The sequence below is a fragment of the Engystomops pustulosus genome, chromosome 3 (genome assembly GCF_040894005.1).
Source record: "Engystomops pustulosus chromosome 3, aEngPut4.maternal, whole genome shotgun sequence".
In the NCBI taxonomy this organism is placed as follows: Eukaryota; Metazoa; Chordata; class Amphibia; order Anura; family Leptodactylidae; genus Engystomops; species Engystomops pustulosus.
In genome coordinates this window covers 100,929,570-100,956,114 of record NC_092413.1, presented here as the reverse complement: position 1 = coordinate 100,956,114, position 26,545 = coordinate 100,929,570, and the positions used below count along the sequence as shown (strand labels likewise).

The window sequence follows — 26,545 nt, the reverse complement described above, 5'->3', positions numbered from 1 at the left end:
GGTACCATAGTGCTTGCTGACTTGGCAGGTATTTATAGTCATTCAGGGGGTCAGCAAACAGTTAATTTACAACTCATTTTTATCTCAATATTTTCAGATTTTCAACTTTCTGGAATCTGAAAACAGGGAACCTACATTTATACACTTCAAGTGTGTGGATCCGTTCCAGGAAGATGGTTACAGATCCATATTTAGTATCACACCTGCTAACCTGGCTCTTCTCACAATGAGATAATGAACTACTTCTGATGCTCATGACAGTTTTCTACCTGCAATCAACTGATCTAATTTTCTGTCAAGAAAAGTATTTTTGCATCTGTTAATATCTTATTTAAGGTCATTTACTTAGAAAATGGAAAGCATAAAATTTACAGACTTTTTGGTTAAGAAAAATATGTAATCCATACTTATATATTTAACACATGAAAAAAGTAACACAAGCACCTGAAGTACAGGAAAGCTGATTTCATAAAATACATTCATAATATGTATTCAGATAGTTTTAGATGTGCAAACCGGCACAACTCGCAAACTGCTTTGTATGCGCATTGGATCACAGCCTATCCAGAGGTTTTACATACTGTAGTTGGTAGTTCAACCACAACTAATGCAGAGTTTACTTAAAGATAACCTACCACCAACATTCTACCTTATAAAGGTAGATCGGGTGGTAGTTGCACTTTTTAGAGCTAATCCTCATGTCCCCACTATCTTTTAGACAACTTTATTGTCCTAATATGTACATTTTGTAAAGCGGCTACTGGGGGGGTGGAGTAGCCGGACATGAGTCTACACATCGCAGCTACTCCTCACCCCAGTAGCCTCTTTACTCCTCCCACCCTGAGATCTTCGGCGTGCAGCTCCTCGTAGCGTCTGAGAAGCGGCTGTGCGGCCATAGCTCCGAGGCTGGAGCTACTGCGCATGCACAAATCTCCGGCTTCTCGGACAGCTACGAGGAGCTGCCGAAGATCTCAGGGTAGGAGGAGTAAAGAAGCTACTGGGGCGTGGAGTAGCCATGATGTATAGCCTCATGCCTGGCTACTCCATGCCCCAGTAGCCACTTTACAAAATTTACATATTAGGACAATAAAGTTTTCTAAAATACAGCAGGGACATAAGGATTAGCTCTAAAAAGGGCTATACTCACTTCCCATACATATTGTAACGGGATTAGCTCTGGGATCGCCGTCTCCTGGAATAGACGGGCACTTTTTGGCACAACGCAGTCACAGTCCACTCCAGACAAGTTGGGTGCAACTGGCCTCAACCAGTTTTATTAACTTCAAGCAGGAAAAATGGCGAAACAAAAACAATACAGAAATAAAATCCTAGGCCGTCTGGCCACTAACTATACAATACAGTAGTTTCCTCACTACCAAGAAACTGTACCTACTGTACAGCTTCCCAACCACAGCATACAGCAATTGGCAACTCACATAAGGTTTTTCCCAGGAGCAGAGAGAGAGATTCTCTTGTGCAGCTTCTGAAATTTTAAAGCAACATCTCAGAGTTGCTGGTGATTAGCCCCAATCACCTCGAACACCTGGAGTGGCAGAGCAGAGTAGGGACCAAGCCCTACACTCCAAACTACAGCAGCCAGGTGGTCCAGACCAGGTTTTGGCTCCCTAGTTAGTATAGGACAGAAACCTAGGGGAAACATACACACCATTTAACACTTTTCCCCTGGTTCTGTCACAATATACATAGGTAGAATCATGGTGGTAGGTTCCTTTTAAAGCTCAAAACGCGTACTGCAAGTAATTTTAATGAAAATTAAGATTTTCCTTGAGACTGTCCAGCACCGAACTGAGAGAGGAGTATCATATCTCAAAGTATAAGATATTTATACCAAGAAATAGAGCATTGAAGAATTTGTCAGAAACTGTTTTGTGACTTTAATGGGATTATCTGAGTTTAATTACATAATATTAAACCAGTTTTCCCTTGGAAAACTATCATTGCAACTTCCCGGGGATTCTGAAGTTGTTGATCTTGGAGAACTCCTTTTACCTGTGTGATTAAATAACTTTAAAAGAAAAAATGTTAAATCATTAATGGATTTTCCATAGAATTTATATAGAGTGTTTAGCCCCTTCATAAGAGGACACTGGTTTCCAATTCTGTGGATCATGGTTGCACTCGTATAATCAGTTTCTTACCACCTGCATGTGAATCCTTGTAAAAAAATACTGTAAGGGACATTTATACAGTGGGATGTGCCGGTTGAAAGAGCTAAGAGGATAGCACATGCCAGATTTGTTTAATATATTTGTATATGTATTTATTACTACTGTACGTTAATTGTTTTAAAAAAATACAACCCCATTACTTCCTTTTATACATTCTAGATGAGTTATTCTTGTTATCTTGTCATCTCCAGCAATACAAAGGCAAACACATCCTGACAATATAGTGAGCAACCATCAATGGGCTTTGAGAGTTATAATTGCGCTCTGTGAATTATGATATCCTGGGGAGTATTCATCATATTTCTTCATATAGTATTTCAGTTAATTGATGTCACTCAACTGTAATTAAAACATTTACGTGATTTCATACTGTTTGAGATATGGACTCCCTCCAAGGTATTATTTTCCTGCTGCTTTCAGTAGCATATAATGTTATTGCCTTCATCACCATCCTCTTTAGAATTTCAAGATTACGGTATATACATTAAACTGAATAATTCTTTATTGCTTAATTGTGCTACAAGTCTAGACTTAATCCAGGAAAAAATATTGAGTAAATCAGGGGAAAAAATCCTTTCTTAAAAAGTGTGATACATTATCATTGGAATGATATCACTGATAATGCCTCTTTTTCAAGCACTGTGTACAGTTTTATACCACAATCTATTTTCAGATGATCTCTTTGTGGCTAATAACATTTATATTTATGTATACCTTGATATTTTAAGAAAACCTAAAATCTAGCACACTGGTAACGTTCTGTTGTTTTTCTCAGTTAGAAAGTTTATGGGAGGGGGGTGTTCATTATTCGTTTTACACCAGTCACTGGTACTAAATGTGTGATGGGGGTTAATCACACAAATGTTCATATGTTGATAGATCCATGAAAAATGTGTGCTCTGTTTTTGTATATTCACCCATTGATGCAAATGAATCTGTGAAAAAAATGAGTACCCCATATAGGCTGATTCTTGGTCAAGAAAGACACCAATTAGAATGGGCATATTTTGCTGAATATTACTTTAACCTTTACAGACCTTTCCCACATGCTTTTATTGTTCCAAAATGTGTAACTATTTTTTATAAGAATGTGTCATCTGTGTCCCAGAAGAGTTGCTAATCTGTATAGCCCTAATCTATGCCAGCTGCTAGATTATGAAGATTTGAGTTTCTGACATGAGGAGTGCAGGAGTTACATGCAACTTATTAATACAGGCGGTCCCCTACTTAAGAACACATGACTTACATACGACCCCTAGTTACAAACGGACCTCTGGATATTGGCAATTTACTGTACTTTAGTCTTAGGCTACAATAAACACCTATAACAGTTATCAGATGTGTCTGCAATGAAGCTTTATTGTTAATCCTGGTTATAATGACAATCCAACATTTTTAAAATCCAATTGTCACAGAGACCAAAAAAAATTTGACTGGGGTTACAATGATAAAGTATACAGTTCCGACTTACATACAAATTCAACTTAAGAACAAACCTACAGTCCCTATCTTGTATGTAACCCGGGAACTGCCTGTAGGTAAGAGTTTCTTAATAAATAGGGGCACATTTTACTCAGGTCCAAGGAAGAATCAAGAATGGTGAAGGAAATAACAGTCTTCTCAAATCTCCCTTGTGACTTTTTTATTTAAACTTATAGGGGCACATTTACTTACAAATTTGGACAGTTCACTGAAAGAGCATTGTCCATCTATAATGCTGGGTGCACCAGAAATCATGAATTTGTCACTTCCCTGTACTGGTCCGACAGAGTTCACCATATTTTTTGTGGTGCACCTTCAGCGACACAATTTTTAAGTTAAATATGGTGCTCAGTACAAATCAGTCAGATCATCCTAAGGCACGCCCTTTCATTTGTGTGGCATGGAAGCCAGTGCAGCTGTAAAACAAAAGGGTCACGTCACAGCGCACACACTTCTTAAATACCTGTGCAAGCCATTTTAGCAATGAAGAACGTGCACAGTCCGACTAAAATGCAGCGCAAAGCCCTAAGTAAACGTGCCCCATACTATTTTCTGATTCTCCCCATGCATACTACTCACTATTCGGCACTTTGTCTCATGTGATCGGGGTGATGTCATCTGGGGTCCTTTGCCCCTTGAAGTTGCAAAATGTACCCCATGCATGTAACTAATCTCATGAAATCACAGAATGTCTCCATGCAGGATGGGGAGGAGTAGAATTCCATGAAAGCCTCCTGTGACTTCATGCGATCAGATAAATAAATGGGCAGCACAGTGGCTTAGTAGTTAGCATTACAGCCTTGCAGTGCTGGGGACCTGGGTTCAAGTTCCAGGGTCAACATCTGCAAAGAGTTTGTATGTTATCACCGTGTTTGTGTGGGTTTCCTCCGGGTTCTCCGTTTTCCTCCCATACTTCAAAAACATACAGGTAGGTTGATTAGATTGTGAGTCCCATTGGGGACAAGGACAGATTTGGCAAGCTCTCTGCAGCGCTGCATAATCTGTGTGCGCTATATAAATAAAGGAATTATTATTAAATATTATTATTAATAATAATACACAGGGAAACATAAAAACAAGAATCAGTGGCCCAAACAAAACTAATATACCAAGTACTCAAAATCCCCACCTCAAATAAATTCTGTAAAAAATATTAGTTATTTACGTTATTAGTCAACATCTGTAGAAATGTTACATCTTACCTAGAGGTCATAACTAAGGTGGTAAAGGATGAAAGTGGAACTCTAAAGTAAGTGCATTACAATTCATTTTTTGTTACCACTATTTATTTGAATAACATTTTTGTAAAATGTTCACACTATGGGGCACATGTATGGCTTTGTCTGCCAGTTTTTTTAATCTTTGGCTTTTCTGCTGATCAGATATATCTTTCCTTATTGCTGATGTGGCTTTTGGTCATTACTGAATTTGGGTCTTTTTAACACAAAAGTTTACAAAAGTCGAAATCAGCTCTAAGCTAATTTCTACATCTAGTCAGGGGAAGCCAAAGATTTGTGACTTTTTACAAAAGTTGCAACTTTCATCTGTATTCAAAAGAATTCAAAATAAGTGAATAATTATACCAAAAAATGAAAAAAAAAAAACATCCTCAAAATGATTTTGCCTCATTCATCCATGTTTTCATTTTAGATGACACACAATAGAGTATATCAATATTTGGAGCATCACATGATGGATGCTAAAAAAATGTCACCTTACGAAGCTTAAATATCTTGTTCTTAAGCAATTAGAAAAAAATGAAATGTTAGTGCATGGAGTAGGAATGATTTGGGTTTAAAGCCTGTTATTACATGTGTAAATATTTTAGTGACAACAGCACTGTTTATTTACACAGCAAAAGAATATTTAATACCAAGTTTATTTCAGCAATGTTAGCAAAATTTAGAAGAACAAATTACAAATCTCTTGTATTCATAAGCTCTGTGATCACAGCAAACAATGATAAAACACTGCAGCTTGAATCACAAACGATGCTGAATAAATAAATGGCACTCATTCATGACACTCCATCTACTTAATATACCCAGAGTTTCTGCTATCACGGCAGGAGAGCTGGGAGAGAAGGATTTAGCAAATCAGGTGATTGTCCCCTTTTGGATATTGTACTATTTAAGAAGGTAAGTTAAATACATTTTAGTAAAGATCACAAGTTCTAGTTCACTGTTCTAAAAGAGTGATATTATAAATATTACAATGCGTTACATTTTAGGGTATTTTGTATTATAGGGGTATTGCCATGAAGACAAGTTTCTTATATGTACTCAAGGTAACAAATAACACATTCTCTAATATACTGTTATTAACAAAAATGCAGCATTTCACAGATATAAGTCCAACCTGTCTCTATCAGTCCTGCTTATCACAAAGACACTATCCCCCGACACTTTTCCTCTAGACACAACCCTGTCACTTCTCTTAGGGACAGGCAGCCATCCTCGATGAGATCGTGGAGCTGAGTTTCTGTCTGTCTATGCTGTGTGACTGTAGCCACGCCCCCTGCAAGGAGCTCAGATACTCACACTGATTCACAGCCTGTCAAAACATGGTGACCAGAGAGAGAGAGAGGCTGCAAACTACAAGCTACAAGGAGATAAGTGTTTCGGGGGAAGCAGGCACATAGCTGTGAGATGAAGCAGGGCCCAAAGTGTAACAGATTATTGGTCTGTCAGCCTCTGTGTAATCACATGCATCTCTGATCTGTCTCCTCTCTCTATGTGTAAGTGTGTTAATACAATGTCAGTAGCCAGATTAAAGTGCATATACACCTTGTACCCTGATAATCTAACCACATTGTCACCCCACAAAACTAGATGGATAATAATGTGTCTGCTTAGATAGGCCCCGCCCACACCCTGGGATTTTACACTGTGCAACATAGAGTGATAGCAGCTAAAACAGCAATAAAACTGAGTAAAATTGGGGGTTAAAATGGGGGATTAAAATGACCTTTATTGTGTTAACATCACTAGGGGATTAAAATGTGAGAATTTTCTTTAGAGGGAATACACCTTTAAGTATTTTAGAATTTAATTTTTTGTATTATGTATTCTTAGACTAGAAGTTAACAATATGGTTTAGTCAAAAATAACATTGAGAAAACAGCACAAATGTTTGACATCTGTTGGATTTTACATATTGTAAATATAATGAGGCTACTAAGTTATACCATAGTTTGTAATTTCAGGGCAGAGACAATTAAAAAAGCCAATCTATGGTATCACTTGTCAGTTGGTCCCGTTGAGACCACTAATTAGATGGAGCAGGTCACGGTTATGTAAACTTGGTTTTGGTTATATCTGCCTGACCCCGAGGCTCATTAGGGTCGCAGTAAAACTTCATATTGCAATTGTGAAGCGCTGTGATGCTCCAAATGTTATCAACCATATGAAATAGTCTCTGGGGCTGATGTTTTAAGACTGGTTTGTAGTGTACCAGTCCAGACAAAATGTGAATGTTTTAAATATTAACAAAAAGAACAAGTAAAAAATGGCCAGCCAGTTTAACCCATTTATCACTATATAATTAATAGACTATAGTGTATATGCTGACAGTGCATTGAGACTCCCACCCCTAACTGTTACTTTCTAGTGGGGACTATACGTTGCAATTTTTAACCATTCCTCACAGTATGTTAGCTATTTTTAGAAATGTCAATAAATTCTATTAATTTTAGAATAACAAACAATGGCCCTTTTTTAAAAAAAATTTCTTAGTTTTAATAATTGGAGCACCCGGCACACACACAAAATGCCATACATCTTCTGACCTGGGGTTCTTAATTTTGGGGCAGAACTGATAGACCAGGGGTAGATTACAAGTATAACATGGTCAGTTTTCTGCCATACCCAGGAATTGAGACTTTACATGCCTTGTATGCCAACTGGTGCACACTACATGACACATAAGCCCTTCTGAGTATTTAATAGTAAGCTCTATGAAGTACAAGGTTATTGAAGGTAGAAACTAGATCAATCTTCTAAAGAGTTGCAGAAAATCATCAAAAGATTCTGCTCAGTTAGAGACAAATTTGCTATTTAAAATCCTGAAGATTTAAAAGGAAAGGCATTCTTTATTTCATAATCTAGTATCATTGAAATTCCTTGTGGTTCAAGTCCGATTAATCTATGGTGTCTATATGTCTATCTTAACAATTTGCGGGATTCAGGCGGTTCAGCAACAAGTGCTGTGAAAAGATATCAACTACTTACCTAGCAGAGGTGAGTGGTTCTTTTAGCTTGGTGGTGTACAGCTGCAGTACTGGTTAACATGACTGACTTAACCCCATAACCAGACATGATAACACTGTCTGTTGTGTACGTGAATACAGAAAACTGCCCAATTTTTTTAATACCTAACTTTTAGTAGCACTGCTGGTAATTACAGATACCCAGTATTATCAGTCACAACATAGAAAAGAAAGCAGGATTATCATCCAAAGCACCACCAGATGAATGGAAGGTCAGGATTAGGTAGGTAGGAATGGTATATTATCAATGTATGGGTTTGACAAAATACATCCCACTTCTTGAGTGGGATGAATTTAGAAGATATGTGGTTGGTTAAAATAATCCTGATGTACATATTTTTTTCTTTATTATCATATAGTACCTGTCTTGTAATGGGAATAGCTACATACTTTCTGCAATTGCCAGTCCTGATTGAGTTACCATGCTTCACAGATTTTATACTTTAGTATTGGCCTTTACTGCTCATAGAACATCTTGCTTTGTAAGTAGGGGTTATAAAATACACTTTATGGGAATATTTCATGTTTATAAAATGCAATCCAGTTTTTTTGAAGATGATACAATATGATTTGTCCTATACTTACATACCACATCTCACTCAAGAGGGCCATTAATTCTATGGTGAATCCATTCACTTGAATGGGAGCTCAGAAAAAAGCTGACCAGACAGTCTCAACTATATTTCTAACTCCTTTAAAAGCAAATAAAAATATTCAGGTAAGTGTGAATCCCTTATTAACCTATGGCTGATTATGAGGTCCAGTTCTTGCTTATCCAGTATTTGCAGACCACAACTATTCTCTGAATTTCAGGGTGAGGGTATTAATGGTTATTATGAATTATATAATATTATGTTATTATTCTTTGATTAGGGGTGCTTTGATTTTTTACATTTGCTTGGTAATTTTAATGCACTTGATGTAGCAGGAGGAGCAGGGTGAGCATCTTAATTCCTACATCAGGGCTCATAAGCACTTGCCAGAAGGCTTTGCTCTGTTTCTACCATCTAAGCTTAGATGTAATTCAATAAACAATTGATGCTCGCTGTAATGCAAAAATTACAGGTACTGTGAACCTTGTTGAAGAGCTTAAACCTTATTAACCTTTCATCAATATGTACAAGCACAAAAATGTTATTTTGCTATACTCACAGACAATAATCTATATTAGGAAGTGCACACATGACCTCTATCACAGTAACATTTTGTTGCTTACCAATAGATTCTAATAAGGCTTATGATAACCTGGGAGTGTGAACAATGATAAATTAAACAGTTTAGCTAGATATAATTGATGGATATTTGTATTTAGTTATAGGAAAATTACATTAAATCGATTACAGGCGGTCCCCTATTTAAAAACACCCGACTTAAAGGACACCTGTCATCAGGTCTGTGTCACTTGTCCTGTCACCTCTACCTGTTGGAGCAGCTCACAAGGATCCCATCCCAGCCTTTATCTAGTTATTTCATACATTATTCATTGTAAAATCATCTATTCTTTATCATATAAATGAGGCTGGTCACATGGTCAGAGGCAGTGATGTCACCCCTGTTACCCCTCCCCTCTCCCCCCCTGCTCATGTCTGTGTGTAATGTATAGTAAATGCTGCATCCTCCTAATATACAGGTGAGAGACACAGACATCAGCTACACATGAATCTGACATGGCTGCCTGGAGCTGCTGTATCTCTCCTAAACACACACACATGCACACACAGGCTGCAGGGGGTGCCAGTACCAGGAAGCACATCATTATACAGCCTCACATCATTATACAGGCTGTCAGTCAAGCACTGGGGGTGTGGCTGTGCCTCCCACTCATGAATAGAGTGGACAGCTTGAATATGCTAATGCTTCATTGGACATTTCACAGGTCATTTGCATACAGCTTTAGGACCTCATTGCTTAGGTTTACAGGCATGTAGAGGGACAATGAAGGGATAGAGGCAATGCTCTCTAATGGCAGTTTATGAAAATATATTTAGGTTAGGGGGGTTATTTTGCATGACGGGTTCTCTTTAAAGACAGCCCCTATGTAATGATGGCTCGGGGATTCAGGGGCAACTAACCAGACAGTGAGCCCTAAGTCTGAGCCCCCCAATGCTGTCACCTGCCTACTTGCCTCCGGTATCCTATTGATACGGGACAACCACGAAGACGATCCCTTCCTAGGCTACAGTGCAGACAAAGAACACGACAAACAAACAATACACAAAGGTAGCGAAGTCAGGTAAACCGGGTCACAACGGAGAGAGCAATATATAAGCAGAATCAGAAAGCGAAAGCCGAGGTAAGTAACGAAAGCCAAAGTCAGAATGCCAGAGAAGTCAATATCAAAACAAAACGCTGAAAGGACTGGGGAGCTGAAAATACGAGTATTACCAGCGCTAGGAAACCTGTGCTGGGAAGTAATATATGTGACTGGGGAACCTCCCCTCAAGGTGACTGGAGGAGAGATCTGTCATTCACAGCAGGCTAACTGTTGCTAGACTGCAGGGAAGCGGGTGTGGTGCAACAATCAACCCTGCAGCAATCTCAGTCCCAGTTCACACACAGGAACACTGAACAACCTCAACGCCTTCTAAGCCGCATACTGCGGACAGAAGACGATACAGGCAAAGACGTAAAACCCTAGTTACAAACAGACCCTCGGATGTTGGTAATTTATCAGTTAATCAAAGGTGTCCGAAATTAAGTAATATTGTTAATCCAAGTTCAAACAACCCAACATTTTTTAAATCCAATTGTTACAGAAAGCAAGAAAATTTTAGCTGAGGTTACAATTATAAAATATACAGTTCCAACGTACATAAAATTCAACTTAAGAACAAACCTAAAGAACCTATCGTGTACCTAACCAGGGAACTGCCCGTGTTTGACTTTGGGAAAAGATCTTGTATTTAAGGTGACGTATTTACAGCTGTTCACTCTAATCATATCATCACAGCCACAGAATATTAGCTGAATACTGAAATTCAAAACCTATATCCAATCCTACTTTAACCCCTTAACAACCTGGCTTTTTTTTGTTTTTTTATTTCTATTTTTCACCCCCCTACCATCATGAAACTATAACTTTTTTATTTTTACATGTACAGAGCTGTGTGATGGCTTATTTTTTGTGTAACAAATTGCACTTCATAGTGACGGTATTTAATATTCCATGGCATGTACTGGGAAGTGGCAAAAAATTCCAAATGCAGTGATAATGGTGAAAAAACGCATTTGCGCCATATTCTTGTGGGCTTAGATTTTACAGCTTTCACTGTGTGCCCCAAATGTCTACTTTATTTTTTGGGTCAGCATGATTACGAGGATACCAAATTTGTAAAGGTTTTATAATGTTTTTATACATTTACAAAAATTAAAACCTCCTGTACAATTTTCTTTTAAAATTTTGCCATCTTCTGGCGCCAATAACCATTCTTTGGTGTACAGAGCTGTGGGTGGTGTCATTTTTTGCAACTTTTGATGGTGTTTTCATTGCTATAATTTGTAGGGCAGTGCTACCTTTTGATCACTTTTTATAGATTTTTTTATATTTTTCAAAATGGCAAAAAAGTGCTATTATTGACTTTGGGCGCTATTTTCCATTACGGGGTTAAACGCAGTGAAAAAACGTTATTATATTTTGATAGATCGGGCATTTTCCGATGCAGCGATACCTAACGTGTTTATGATTTTTACTGTTTATTAATATTTTATCAGTTCTAGGGACGGGGGTTGATTTGAATTTTTAGGTGTTTTAATTATAATTTTCATTTTAACTTTTTTTTATTTTTAGTATTTTTCAGACTCCCTTGGGTACTTTAACCCTAGGTTGTTTGATCAATCCTAACTTATACTGCCATACTAAAGTATGGGGATTTTCCTCCTTAGTCATTACAATGGGGCTAATTTACTAAGGGTCCACGGACTGCACTTTCGTCAGGTATTCTGACCAATTCTGATTTGCGCCGCATTTAAAAGGGGTTTATGTTGCACGCGAACGGATTTTGGCCCATCGGCGCCGGCTTTCATGCAACACAAATCAGAGGAGCAGCCAGACGATCCGACTTATTTGGACTAACTTTTAAATTGTGTCACAAGACATGCACTTACATACACCGGGAAGAAGAAGGTGAACTCCGGTGGACCTGAACGGGGAGCGACACATGCAGGATATAGGGCGCACGATCTACGTGGATCGAGGCGCAATGCATCATTGTCGATAGGGTTAACACAAGTCAGCCTCGGGTGATGTCTCGTGGGCGCATAGGCATCACCATCTTTTTGAAGCCGCCGACAGCATTGATAGCACCGATCGTGGGTGTTACCGATAAGTCTTCGCTGCAATATGCAATCCGCGCATCGTTAAGGGGTTAAATAATATTACCCGGGAGTAGTATACTCTGTAATATATTCCATTGCTTCATCAACCAATGATTACTAATTACAGAAAAATTATTGATATTCCCATAAATGATTATGCACTGTGTTTTTTTTAGACTCCAGTCCACTTTCACCCTTTTATGTTGACTTGGGTGTCTTAAGTCAAGATACACCACTTCTATAATACTATTATATATCCTAGAAAGATTTTTGGGAGCACCCGCTAAAGTAAATACACATGATATTTTTTATAGATCTATTATATAAATTAGGATTAACCCCTTAACGCTGAAGCCACTTTTCACCTTCCTGACATGGCCCAAATCTGCCCTGTGTCACTATAAGTGGTTATGACTTCGGAACGCTTTAACATATCCAAGTGATTTTGAAACTGTTTTCTCGTGACACTTTGTACTTCATGTTAAGTGAAAAATTTAGGTGGTTTGTGTTGCATTTATTTATGAAAAAAACAGATATTTGAAAATTTTAAAAATGTCTTGATTTTTGAAATCTACGTTCTACTTTTTCTATACGTTGTCATAACAGCAAAAAAACTTGATAACAAACATTAACCGAATGTCTTTTTATGCCTCCGTGGTTTTTATGCATTCTCTAATTTTTGTAAGATTTTATGGGGCTTTGAACTTTAGGTACGATTTCTCACATTTTCATAAAAAACACAAAATAACGCTTTTGCAGGACCTGCTCAGGTTTCAAGTCACTTTGAGAGGCCGATATAAAATTAAAACCCCATAAATTACCCAATTATAAAAACTACACCCCTTAATGTATGTAAAACAACCTTCATGAAGTCTGTTAACCCTTTAATTATTACAGCGGATAAAACAAAGTCAGATGCAATTTTGAAATATACATTTTTTTTTGGCTAAATGAATGTGTTTTTCAAAAAATGTACAAATTATCAGTGGATGAAATAGCAAAACGGTCCACAAAGTTTGATACCCAATTTCTACGGAGTGTAACAATACCCCATATGTGGTGGTAACCTGCTGTATGGGCACATGTCAGGGCATTGAAGGGAAGCTGTGCCATTCAGAGCAGATTATGCATTGTCCCTTTTTATTGGCTATACAATCTTTATTTTTTTAGGAAATTTGGACAAATAAGGGCTTATTTTTTGCGACATTAGATGCACTGTACAAATACTCCCTGTAAGTGGGTCATTCACTCATTAATGAAATTTTATTTACTCTTAAATGTATGTAGGAAAAAAAAATAATAAATTTTGGTTTATTTTCTTCATGTATTTTTTGGGGGCCATTCACCCTACCATAAAAATAACATATTAGCTTTATTCTATGGATCACTACGGTTATGGTGATACCTCATTTATATAGTTTTTTATATATTTTTACAATTTTACTGAAGAAAAACTAGTACAGAGAAAATCTCATTTATTTTCATATCACCATCTTTACAGAGATATAACGCTAAAATTTTTTGTTTGACAGAGCGGGTTTAGGGCTTATTTTTTGCATATTGAGTTGTCCTTTTCAGTGATACCATTTTGATGTACAAAACTTTTTTTGATCACTTTTTAGAACATTTTTGTGAATGGATTTAATGAAAAATGTACATTTTGGCAAGTTTTTCTGGTTTTGTTTTTACGGCGCTCACCAAGCGGGTTCAATAATGTCACTGAGTTATTGTACAGATTGTTACGGACATGGCGATACCAAATATGTATAGGGAATGTTTGTGTTTAGGAACTTTAACTTTATTTAATTAATTATTTTTATTAATAAATGTTTATATTCAGTGTTTTTAACTTTTTTTTTTTTTTTTACTTTTATAGGTTGGCTTGAACAAGCGATCCTCTGATCGCTTGTTCAAGCTCTTCTTCACCTAATATTAGGTCAAATGTCGGGAAGGGATTAAATATCAAATCATGTTCTAATAAATGCACTAGGGATCAAGAAAACTCAAAAAATTTCACAGGTTCTTTGGAACTGCCCCATCATTAAAACTTTTTGGATTCAGATCTTTCAGATGATTAAAACTGAATAAGAAATTTTGTCCCATCCTGTTTGCATCTAGTGGATAATTCAGATACTAGATCTGTCTAAGGTTAGAACGGCCTGCTACAATGCCGTGGGGGGAAATGCTGCGGGTGTAAACAAAAACTAGGTTGCACCCTTAAAGTACTAAGTTAGCACCTCTGAGGACGCATCCTAAGATGAAACCAGGGATGCAGAAACGTGTTAGGTGCGAAGTAAATTATTACAGCATATAGGTTACTGCCCATCACCAGTGCCGCTTATGTTATGTTTTGTCTAAAGCAGCAAACAAATTGTGTTGCATGTTAGACCATTTGTGGCTCGCACACAGGGACAGTGTAATAATAAAACACTATCAAACACTGCACCTCTGTAGGACCAGAATACTAGTCCAACTTGCTGGCCAATGCCTGAACAAAGTATATGTTGAACAAGACTAGTCTGCTATAATTTTAAATTAATTCTAATAAAGATTAATCACATTTTAAACGTTCTAGTCAGGCACACAATTTGATAGTCTAAGGTTAGACAGGAAGTTGTTAACAAGGGAAACCCATATCCAAGCATGTGACACAATAATTTTAGTTATGGTTTATACTCAAGTATAAGCCGTCTGAGTATAAGCCAATGTACCTAATTTTAACTAAACTTGGAAAATCTAAGCCTAGGGTGGGAAAGGCATTTTCACAGCCTCCAGCCATTATATATCCAGGCAGCCCCCTGTCCCCCAGTATATATCCAGCAGCCACTGTCCCCAGTTTAAAGCCAGCACCCTTTCCCCCAGTATATAGCCAGCAATTCCTTGCTACTAGTATTTAGCCCGACAGCCCCTTACTTTAAACTAACCTCCCATCACTCAATGAAATCCATCAGCTCCTGCTACTAATAAGTAGGTTACCCTGTATGACCCTGCATTACTTATATGGCATAAGCCCTTTTACCTTCTGCATCTTATTTTGTTTGTATGTATACAAAAGCAGTGTGGGCTATGAAGGTTCTATATTACAAAAATGTTTTCTTACTGTCATTTTATTACCGGTAATGGGAGTTTGCTGTTATATAAGGGAAAAAAGATATTTATCCAGTGTGTAAAAATTTTCTCTATGCACAGAAAAGTTATACATGCAACTTTTGTGGAGTTTAGAAACACAGATTTAGAGATTTGTTAAGAAGAAAATGCTTCTTACAATAAAAAAGTTAGGTTTCAATTATAATTGATGAGCCTTACTTATATACATAGACACTGCATTTCATGTGTTATCATGATCTCTTTTTTGTCTTTTAGGCCTGCATTCTTGAAAGGCAAATATTTGACTTCCTTGGCTACCAGTGGGCACCTATCTTGGCAAATTTTGTACATATTATAATTGTTATACTTGGATTATTTGGAACCGTCCAGTGTAGAACGCGTTATATAACAGGAGTAAGTATGTGTATATTTTTATTTCAGTTGTATTAGTTGGACAGCACTTCTTTTCACCACAGAAAATATCTTTGATCAGGCTTTTTAAATAATGATAAATACCAATAGAAACTGTTGATTTATACTCATTTACTGGCACACTAGCTGTATGAAATGGTAGCCACAACAGGTCTGATGCACCAGATGTCCTCATCTTGCAGAACATTTTTTTAATTTACTACAGTTACTAAAGTTACTTAAATAACTTTTACCACATTTTACACATGTTTTAGTCAATTTAGTGAGATAAATGTGGAAAAAATGCCTTGTACACTTTTTGGTTACTAAAAATAGGCATGGCATTGAGGGTGAGAATTGTGACTTAATGATGAGGGTTGTGGCTTTCATGTGTCATGCTGTACAAAATTTTTAATAATTTTTTTGGTACCAAGTAAACCAAATGAAGTTTTTAACATGCCTTGCAACCTGCACCAAATTACGATGTGATGAAAGAACATCTTTATTGACTCCAAGATCTGTGTTAAAGAGATTTTAAACAACTTATTTGCATGTTTGTGCACCTTTATTACCAGTTATTTATTACTAATATCAGTGATGGGAATATGTAAATGCTATTACTTTTCTCAATGTTCTTCCTTCATAGCACTTGGAATTCCCTTTACAGGTATCGCCATTTCCAGGAGAAATTGTGTAGCAAATTTAATCCTGACCATGCTTAGGAAAGGCAATGCTATGATTTGTGCAACAAATTGCGCCTTTTTTAAAATTTGCACCTAATAAGGCGCAAAATAACCTGCATTTGACAAAGAGCCAAAACTACAAAGACAAATGAGGTGCAAAAAATAGACTCACCACATGCTCAAAGTAAGAGTAAGGGGGAAATAAGACCAAAGTTTATATATACAGCATGGGCACTGCTTGTTGTGGTACCATATCTCTTATAAGTCAATGTTTTGACCTCTTCCTTGCAAATGTCATCATGATAATTTGGACCTTGTTTTAAGCTGAGAGAGCTTGTGATGCATTTAGGTTGAGGCATTGTTAAAAATTGTACATCTGTTTGTTAGCTGGAGGCACTGGCTTTGTGTTCTGGTTATATTTAGTAGGAAACATTTTTATTGGTCTCAACGGAAATCTTTTTACATCTGGCATTTTCAGGAACACCTTGTACGAAAAGAGCACAAGACAGTTTTTCTTAAATTGTCCTTGGTGTGTCATATTAGGCTGCTTTGCCACTTAATTCCTGCTGTAAGAAGCGACGGATAGCTTCTCTACTGCAGGGTCTGCTCTGTGTGCACTCCATGTTCACTGCTACCTACAATGAAAAATGACTGTGAGCTTTCCGTAAGCAGCAGTTTCACAAAGAAGGGATTACTCTCTTAAATAAATGTCATACTGCAGGTATCTTGCTGTGCGACCAGTATATGTATATAAAGGTCTGTGCACATCCAAAGCAACCAACATAAAACAAGTGTATATTTTATGCTTCTTTTATTTTATTCCAATTGTATAAACAACTATTTTTATGAATTAGAAATTTGGCAGGCTGCCTCTGTTTTTTTTATTTATTTCATTCTCAATATTTAACTTGAAAAAAATTCAGATTTTCTTTTTGTTTTCTAAAGTTGAACTTGGATTTACAGCTGTAAATGAAAGAGGGAGAATAGAGTACTTGACTGATAAAAGGGCATTCTGCAGCTTGTTATGTAATGAACATACAAGCGATCTACAGAAGCTTCAATGTTTTAATTGTTTAAAGGAAATCTACCACCAGGATCATACTATAAACCAAATACATTTAGATGCTGGTGTGTGCCCCTTTATCAGGATCTGCTTTTCTTTTAACTTCTTATGCCCTCGATTTGTAAGAAAACATGCTTTAAAAACTATGCAAATGAGCCTGAGGGGCTCCAGGCTGCATTAACTTCTATGGAGCGTGGAGCCCCCAGGCTCATTTTGAAGCCTTTTTTTCGTAAAAACAAAGGCATAAAAAGCTGAAAGAAGATCAGATCCTGACAAAGGGGGCCAAACACCAGCATGTAAGTGTACTTTGTTTATAATCCACATTCCTGATGGTAGATCCTTAAAGTCCTTTAAGTATCAACATAAGAAAACTAATTCAAATAAAAATGTGTATTCTTTGTGACTAGACATATTTCAGCATTCATGAAGTTGTTTATCATGTTTTTTAGTGAGCTACCAAAAAAATTGACTTTTTTTTCATTTCCAACATAAATCTTTAGAGAATCTTTTTTATATTTGTGGTAAATGTTGCAAAAAGTTACTTTTTACATTTACAAATGTACATTAAAATAGCATTAAAATAGGTATCATAATATTTCTTTTTGATTTTAAATATATTTTGTCTCTAAATGTTTCCAAAAGGAGAATATGGTGAGTTTTTGTTTTAGAGAGGATGGTGTTTTTTATCATTACATTTTGTTATAGATTTTTTTACTTGTATAGAGTATGTATATATTTTTCCCTTGTGAGAACATAACATTTTATTTTTATGAATTCACAGAATTTAACTGTGATTGGGGCATCTAAATGTGCATCTGATAGAGGAAAAAGAAACTTAAGGGAGTAGGAGTGATTTACATAGCTGTACAGAGTCTGACATAACTCAGTAGCTTTGCTATGCTATGGAGATTTTCAGCATGATCACCTTGCCCAATCTGAGTAATTGCCACTAATAGATAAAGACTTGTGAAATAGAAAATGTGCATCACTGATGTAATACGGCACTGGTGACTCTAGACCTGAACTACCTGCTTTCACATGATAGCAGGTGGTGGAAATGAAGTTAGATAACTTACTGTAACCACTCCCCTTATATTCTTTTTAGCAAAAAGTTAAATTCTTTATCACATAAATATTCAGCGGCATCTTTATATCTTTATATATCTTTATATATATTTCTGCCATATTTCTGCCATATTTCTGCCATACTATTCCACAGATATTCCTACCAGTTGAAGCTGACATTGTCTTAACGGTGCTGCCAATTTCAAACAGTGCAGGAACACACCCCTTTAACATGAGAAGTGTTGTCATATCCTAGTGGGACAACAAGTCAAGTGCGTTGACAGATGATCTTAACAGGGACAGGCTGTTTTTCCTTGTATATTTGTTTTTAGTGCCTACAGCTGTAATAAATAGGTGTCCTTTTGTTTTTGCCTCCTTACAATAATTGTCTTTAAACTGTATCATAAACATAGTCAAAAAGACTAACTAATCGCTATTGACATCTTAAACAGCATTTATTCATTGTTTTAGACATGTTTTCACTATGTAGTTGACTTTTAACCCACCTCAGCAGCTCCTTCTAGGTCTCTGGGTGGGTTTTTATTTTAAAGAGACTTCTGCTCTGTGCAGTAAGATCATAATATGTATCTTAATATGGGCATTAGCCCAGGGCCCGAGCATTCTGGGGGGCCATGGCCACCCAAACCACCCACCAAATTTTATACGTCCCTGCTCTTAATAAACATGTACTCAAAAGCCATTTCAAGACCTTTGAAGGTCCTGCAAAGTTCTGAAACCTCAGCTTTAAAGCAGAAATAAAGGGAGAATACTCCATTTCTCAAGGATCTTGATTCTAGTACCATATGTAGGGAGTGAATTCCTGACTGGTAGGGTCTATAATTTTCATACAGTCCAAGGCACCATGGTAGTCTTAATCCGCCACTGACACAAAGGTATGATAAAAAAGTGTTCACCAACCTTTTTGTACCTGGGGACCGGCTGCATCTAAAAATCTAAAAATGTCTCCAGCAGTACCCCCCCAATGAAACGGACTCCGCAGCAGTGCTCCCCCCAATGAAACGTCCCTAGAAGAACTCCTGACCAAAAGAAATGTCCCCAGAAGAGCCCCCACCTGATGAAATGTCCCCAGCTAAACCCTGTTTACACAAAGTCCCCATGAGTGCTCCCCCATTAATGCAATGCCCTCAACAGTGCTCCTTACCCCACAAAATGATGTACCAAGCAGTGCTTCCCCATTAGTGAAAAGCCCCCAGCAGTGCCCCCTTCATAAAATATCCACAGTGGATGCACCATAAAATATCCCCAGCAGTGCCCCCCCTGATGAAATGCCCCCAGCAGTGCTTATCCCCTAATAAAATATCCCCAGCAGTACTCCCCTCAATGAAATGCCCCAAGCAGTGCTCCCCTATAAGGTAAATTCCCCTACCAGTGCCCACCACTAATGAATTTCCCTGAGCAGGGCTCCCCCCATAAAATGTTCCCACCAGTAATAAAATGGCCCCACAAGTGCCCCCCTAATGAAATGCTCCCAGCAGTGCTCCCCTATATAATGTCCCCAGAAGTATCCCCATACATTGCACTGTTCCCCACACCCAATGAAATGTCCACAGTGGTGGCCCCATAAAAATAGAAAGACAACACTTACCTGTGGCATTCCTCTTCACTATTCAGCTCCAACTTCAGGTTCCAGGCAGAGGCATACCTCTGTTGTCTGCTGGAAAGCACCCATTATAATGTAATTGGTCCAGAACCTGAGGGAAGGTTTTGAGGAGTGCCGGAGGTTAGTAAGTACTGATTTTTTTTTAAAGTTTTTGGCCCCAGCCGGGGAACAGGTGTTCCACGGCCTGATCTTGGGCCGTAGCCCTGTGGTTGGAGCCAGCTGTGATAAAGCATCAGCTAATACTGAATTTTCAGCAAATAATAAGATACTGATGTCTGATGTTTTACATACAGTTTAAATCATAGAAATATTTTTAGAAATCACAAAAAAAAATCCACAGTATTTTGCTACATCAAATAGTATTACTTTGGATAATAATGTGGTTTTAAAGGTTTTAACATTTCTCTGCAGCACATGCTACATACTGGGGGGGGGGATTATCAGAACTCTGTCTGGCCTGAAGAATGTATTTTTTGTGCCCAAAATGTGGTGTGTCCATAATTGCACCGTTTCAAATCAAAATGGTACAGAAAAATTGCAGATGTGACTTTTTGGCATAAAAACATGTACATTAGAGCAGTAAGGGTCCTCATAATATGTTGGTGTATTTTTTGAATAAAATCACTTATACTAATGAGACTGTGATTTGAACCACTGTGCTGTATATATGATTGTCTGGAACAGCAAATTGCTGTCGTCTAGAAAGCTGGTATTTCCAATTTTGTTGTCTATACAGATATCAAAGTCTAAACAGAAAATTGGATGCACATGTCTTTTGAATGACACTACTAAGAAGAAAGCTACTTTTTCTCTGACACTAGAGACAAGCATACAATATGCATTCTCATGATAGAAAACATGAAAGCAGATCAGAATGTTATTCCATACTCTTCCCCCTGTGGTTTAGCTGTTAAGTGATTGACTGTATTTCTTTGAACCTGTAATATAGGCATAACGCTCTATGTTAAGCACGCAGTGATGCAGAATATTCATATAAGTTATTCTTGTATAGTACTGAGCTTGTGACCAAACATAAATATAAGCTCTTCATTACAGAATGTCTGATACATGTATGCAGGCAAGTCCAGTCAATTGGGTAGCATTCAACCTTGCATCAGGATGATCAGACTGACCATCGATTTAATGTGCTCTGTACTCTTAATACTTTCAGGATCATTTAATATGCACTGCAGTGTTCCGGTCATTTCAAGGCTATTTTAGTCTTATTACAGCGACCTTCATGCAGAAATCAGCTCTGATGCTTGGTTTCCCTGTTGATCAATCCAACTACAAAGCTACTTACCAATGCTTTTGCTTTGAGGCCAATAGGAACTTAACATTTGCTTTCTCTCCATCTAAAGATCGAATAGGGATTAGCGTTCAGTCCTAATGTGAGCCTAGCGTGATACATTGGTTAGCCATCCAGAAAATGCACTGTCCGGCACAGCTGACTGCGAGGATATCTTAATTCTCCTATAACAAAATTGACATCTATTCTTAAGAATATTACGAAGGATTTATTGGTCCACATATAATTTGTTCAGAATCCTGTAGCTGGATACAGCTGCCGACCAGCTTTATTGTTTGTTTGTTTTGAATAAAAACACATTTTTAAAGGTTTTATAGGTAACTCTAGCATATTTCTACAAATGTAGTCTCCACAAAATGCCCCATAAATCTTACAATTGATGGAATTGAGATTGCACCTACTGTAGTTTCAGAGTTAAATAATACGGGTATGCTGCACAAAGTAATAAATGCTGTGTGTGGGCCCGGGATACAGTCTTTAGGTATCGTCACAACTTCATTACTATACTTATTTCTTCACTGCTACATCACCTACTCTCCTCTCTCCTCGTGCTTATGAAGTATGTGATCCCTCCTTTCTCCCTTTATACATTACACAAGTCCAAACACCAAAGTATAAAAAAGTTGTTGGCCTCAGAATATGGCAAAATGGAAAAGAAATTGTACAAAAGGTTTACATTTTTGAAAATCTATTCAAATATGATAAATCCTAAATAAATTTGGTATCACTGCAAAAGTACCAATTCAAAAACTAAAGGAGTACGGTATGTTGTTTGAAATTCACAGTATAATAATAAAAAAAAGGGCATCAGCAGTAAGGGGTTAGTTATACAAAAACTTAGGTGCCGGTTTTTTTTTTATCCATTTCATGACTGAGGTTTCCATCACTTCTGGTCTATATAGATGATGCAGTGGTAACCTAATATGAATGGTATTCACCACTGCAGCGACCAGTAATGGCAAGGAGAAAGATAACTAACTATAAGTTAATTTATCCTTTGCTGTTTCATTTTTAATTTGCTAGCTTCAACGTTTTATGATTTTGGGCAACCCCTGTATTTTGCAAAAAAAAAAAAATTCATTAAAAAGCTTTCTTTTATAACGATGTAGTTAGAGATTTGCAAATTGATCACCTGTCCTATTGTGATTTTTTATTTTGCCCACAAACCTCATGTCTGCATGTGACTATTTGTAATATTAGGATGATTTACATCTAAATGGCATCTACTTAATATTGAATCACTGAACACTTTACAATGAATGAGTAAATAGAGAACATTAAATTAGTAATAGCAGCAAGGAGTCTGGTCAAATTTTGTTGATAAGTTTTTTTTTATACATTTCTAATAATAAATGGAAGTGCAGACTACTTCACTGGAATAGCTGAGTTGTGGAGGTACTGACTTAATAGATGACTGGTCCCATCTGTCTTTGGGTTACCTTGTTATAGTGGAGGCCGTATTCAATCCCCTAGATAATTTCTCCACCTGAGCCACATTATTATAGTCATCAAGTAGCACTTTCACTATTACTTCAGCCATCCATGCCTGAAAGTGATTCATGATTTGTTGTCAACACTTTAACCCCACTCATTTGTCTTCAAAGTTTTCATTTAAGTTCTGATTTATATCTGATTTAGAGATTAACTTTAAAACCTGGAATAGAATTTGTATGAACAAACCTTTCATGTTAATGAATGCTTCATTCTAATAAATTAAATAGTTAATGAGCAATGAAATATATATATATTTTTTTATATATATATTAACTGCAGTCCTTGGTGTTGCCAGAAATTTAATAACTGTTGTTATCTATAGTAAAATAGAATAGGTTAACAAAAAATACTTTGTACATAAAAATCAAAGACGAAAATTGGCACTGCTCTTGGGGAAGGACTATAGTGATTAGGGTTATTGGAAGGTGAACCTGCAGCCGTATTACATGTATTATATCCAGCAGGTTCCCCCAGTGACATCATTGGTGGGTGTCGGCCACTTGCTATGAAAGCCATGACCCTAACACAGGGTTCAATGGCTGTCACAGCAGGATCTGTAAGGAGCCGGCTGTTTTACAAATCCAGTAAATGAGTATTAGTCATATATCATCTATATCCGGTAAAGCATACAGTATGATGAGAAAACAAACCATGGCATGTAAAGTTCTTACAGAGCTGCTGACGACACCCTTTACAGCACAACAGGTTGTAGTCTGTATTTAAACATCTTTACATTAATGGTTTTATATGTAGTATGTTTAATCAATTTTTATTTATCGTAACGGTATACAACAATAACAAGAATTCTACAATAAAGCAGAAGAAAAAACAAAAAACTAAACATAAAAAATAATAGCTTGTGGTTCCTATTTTGCTGATAGATATGTGCGTGTGTCCAATGCCAGCTCACATGGTGAGAGAGACCCAATGAGTCTTTTGGGTCATCTGCTTGATGCAGTGCATGGTGAGACAAGCCAACGTACAGGTCTGCATAAACTAAGAGTTGACAACTCTTGCCCCCCATGTAGGGTGCTTCGGATCTCTGCTGAGATTGATATTTTGCCCTCGAAGGAGAGTCAGGGTCTGGTATATAGTGATTGGGTATGGACAGTTTAGGAGTAGGAGCCAACAACAGCTTATGTTCACGGACTAAAGGAAGTGGTGTAAGGAATACATTCAGAGTAGTGAACAGGGTTGAGGCAAAGGGGTAGAAAAGCAGGAAGACAAGAGTAAAATAGAGGGGTAGTGTAACACTTAAGGTGCACATAGATATAGTTGAGCTGAGGGTGGCGAGCATAAGAGGGTATTTGGAGGGTACGTTCCAAGTCGCTCTAGCCTTGGTTTAGGGCCAATATATCATTGAATCGCAGGGATTCCCGGAAGGTCAGCCAAGGTTGCCAAAGCTTTAGGAATTTTTCTGAAGTACCCGAGGTATCTGCCACAATCTCCTCCATTCTAAAGAGGTGTAGCAGTTCTTGAGCCCATTCTGAGATGGGGGGAGACACGGGTGAATGCCACCTTCTGGAAATGACCGTTCGGGCTGCTATGAGTGACAATCTCAACAAGTTGTTTTCTTGTTTCTTTATGGACCCAGGTAGAATGGAAAGGAGGGCCACCTACGAGGTCATAGTGACTGCAGTTCCTGTGAGATCACTTTTAGATTCAAGTATTTGGTCCCAAAAAGGAGAAATTCCATGGCATGACCACCATATATGTAGAAAGTCGCCCCTGTCTAGTCCACATCTCCAGCACGTGTCCGAGGCTGAGGGGTATATTGAATACAGGAAGGCAGGAACTCTGTACCTCCTGGATAGAATTTTGTAATTTCATTCTTGAGCGGAGCATGCTACTGACAGTTTGTGGGTATACAAAAATGACTTTCCCAATCTTTTTGGGAGATAGAGACTCCCATATCCCTTTCCCAGCTTGTCACATAGGGTAAGGTTGAGGTATTGAACTATTTTATCAGGAGACCGTAGATTTGGGATATGCAATGTTCCGGAGGGGATGCTGATAGGAAGTGGTTCTCAAAGGGCTTAAGAGGGGTATTGAAAGGTGCAGCATGACCTGGTTTTTTGAGGAAGGAGCCTAGTTGAGCACTCTCAAGCCATGGGATGTTCGCCGATGCAGATAGTTCTGCTAGTTCGTTATACGTTTAGCACTATACTATACTGTACTATATTGTACATACATAGGTCTTCATGTGCTGAGTGTCCTAGGAAGTTAAGTCTGTAGAGGGCCGGGGGGGGGGGGGGAGTCCGGGTTTCGGAATAAGGGTGTGAGTGGGCTAAATGCCCAGGATAATATCGAGCGTTGAGTGAGGAATCGCCAGAGTTTTAAGGTTTGTTTATATGTATTATTACCTGTCTATAAGCTTCAAAATTGTAATACTATAGCATCACAAGAATATAAAGGAATATTGTATGTAATAAAGCCTTATTATACCATGTTTTTTCCTCAATTTATGAATTATGTATGCTCTACTCATATTGTAGCTCTTGCTGTTCCAATTTCCACTAAATAAATCTGCCACAAATATTAAATAAATATCCTATTTATAAGATCATATCACAGCTTTTTTAGCAAAACACCTTGCACAGGAAATATATAAATATATGGGATGACCTTCACTGACACCTTCAGATGAGAAGTGCAACATAGTTTTCTTACATTTGCTACTCTTATTGGCAGTGGACTGTAAATATTACACAAATTGGAGTCAAATGTTTGGATGTTCACATTTTAATCTAGGAAGCCATTCAGATTCTTCATTGGATGTTCCACCATTATCAGTGTAAAAAGTAGCACAGGGGGCAGGTGCTGGCTATATACAGGAGTATACAGGAGTCATGTAATGGCTATATACAGGGGGCCATCAACTATAGGCTGGCTGGCTATGTACTGGGGGCAGGTGGCTGGCTATATACTGGGGGCAGTGGACTGGCTGGCTAAATACTGGATGGCAGAGGGAGGGATGGCTATATACTGGAGGGGGCAGGGGGCTGAATAGCTATATACTGGGTGGAGGCTGTAACCAATGCATTTCTCACCCTAGGCTTATATACAAGTAGATTTTTTTTAGGTACCTTGGCTTATATCAGAGTCGGCTTTATCTAAATATATAATGATGAAGGTCCAAGCAGCACTACTAAATAAAACAAAATGGTTGGTGCACCGCCAACAGGCAAAAGATTATGGTGAAAAAAGTGGATCCTTTATTCCATAAGAAGTTTTGACTCTTACATGGGCCATTTTCAAGGAATAAAGGATCTACTTTTTCACCATCTGTGTGCCTGTTGGGGTGCTGTTTCTCTCTCTATCTCTCTCTCCCTCTCTCTATTCTTTTCTATTATTTTATACTGTAAAGTGAAGCTTCCTGTCATTTACATCATCAGCTAGACATTCCTGATCATAAAATGGCCACTGTCCATGAACAATCACCAGTAAGCGATCTCATGACACTCCATTTGCCACCATTTTATGCCCGGGAATGTCTGGCTAATGAGGTCAAAGACAGGCTTTAAAATACATATAAAGAACTATTAATAGTTGTATATTAG

General features: G+C 37.6%; 1 protein-coding gene across 3 annotated transcripts in view; it reads left to right on the top strand.

The window, feature by feature from the left end:
• Nucleotides 1-26,545, top strand: part of NKAIN2 (sodium/potassium transporting ATPase interacting 2) — a 535,491-nt gene that overhangs the window by 196,225 nt on the left and 312,721 nt on the right. For all 3 annotated transcript variants that reach the window (XR_011854158.1, XM_072141621.1, XM_072141622.1), the window contains exon 2: nt 15,616-15,753. Coding sequence is in view for 2 of the 3 variants with exons in the window: in XM_072141621.1 (XP_071997722.1) it covers nt 15,616-15,753 (138 nt within the window). In the remaining variant the exon portion in view is untranslated. The remainder of the gene's footprint in view (nt 1-15,615; nt 15,754-26,545) is intronic.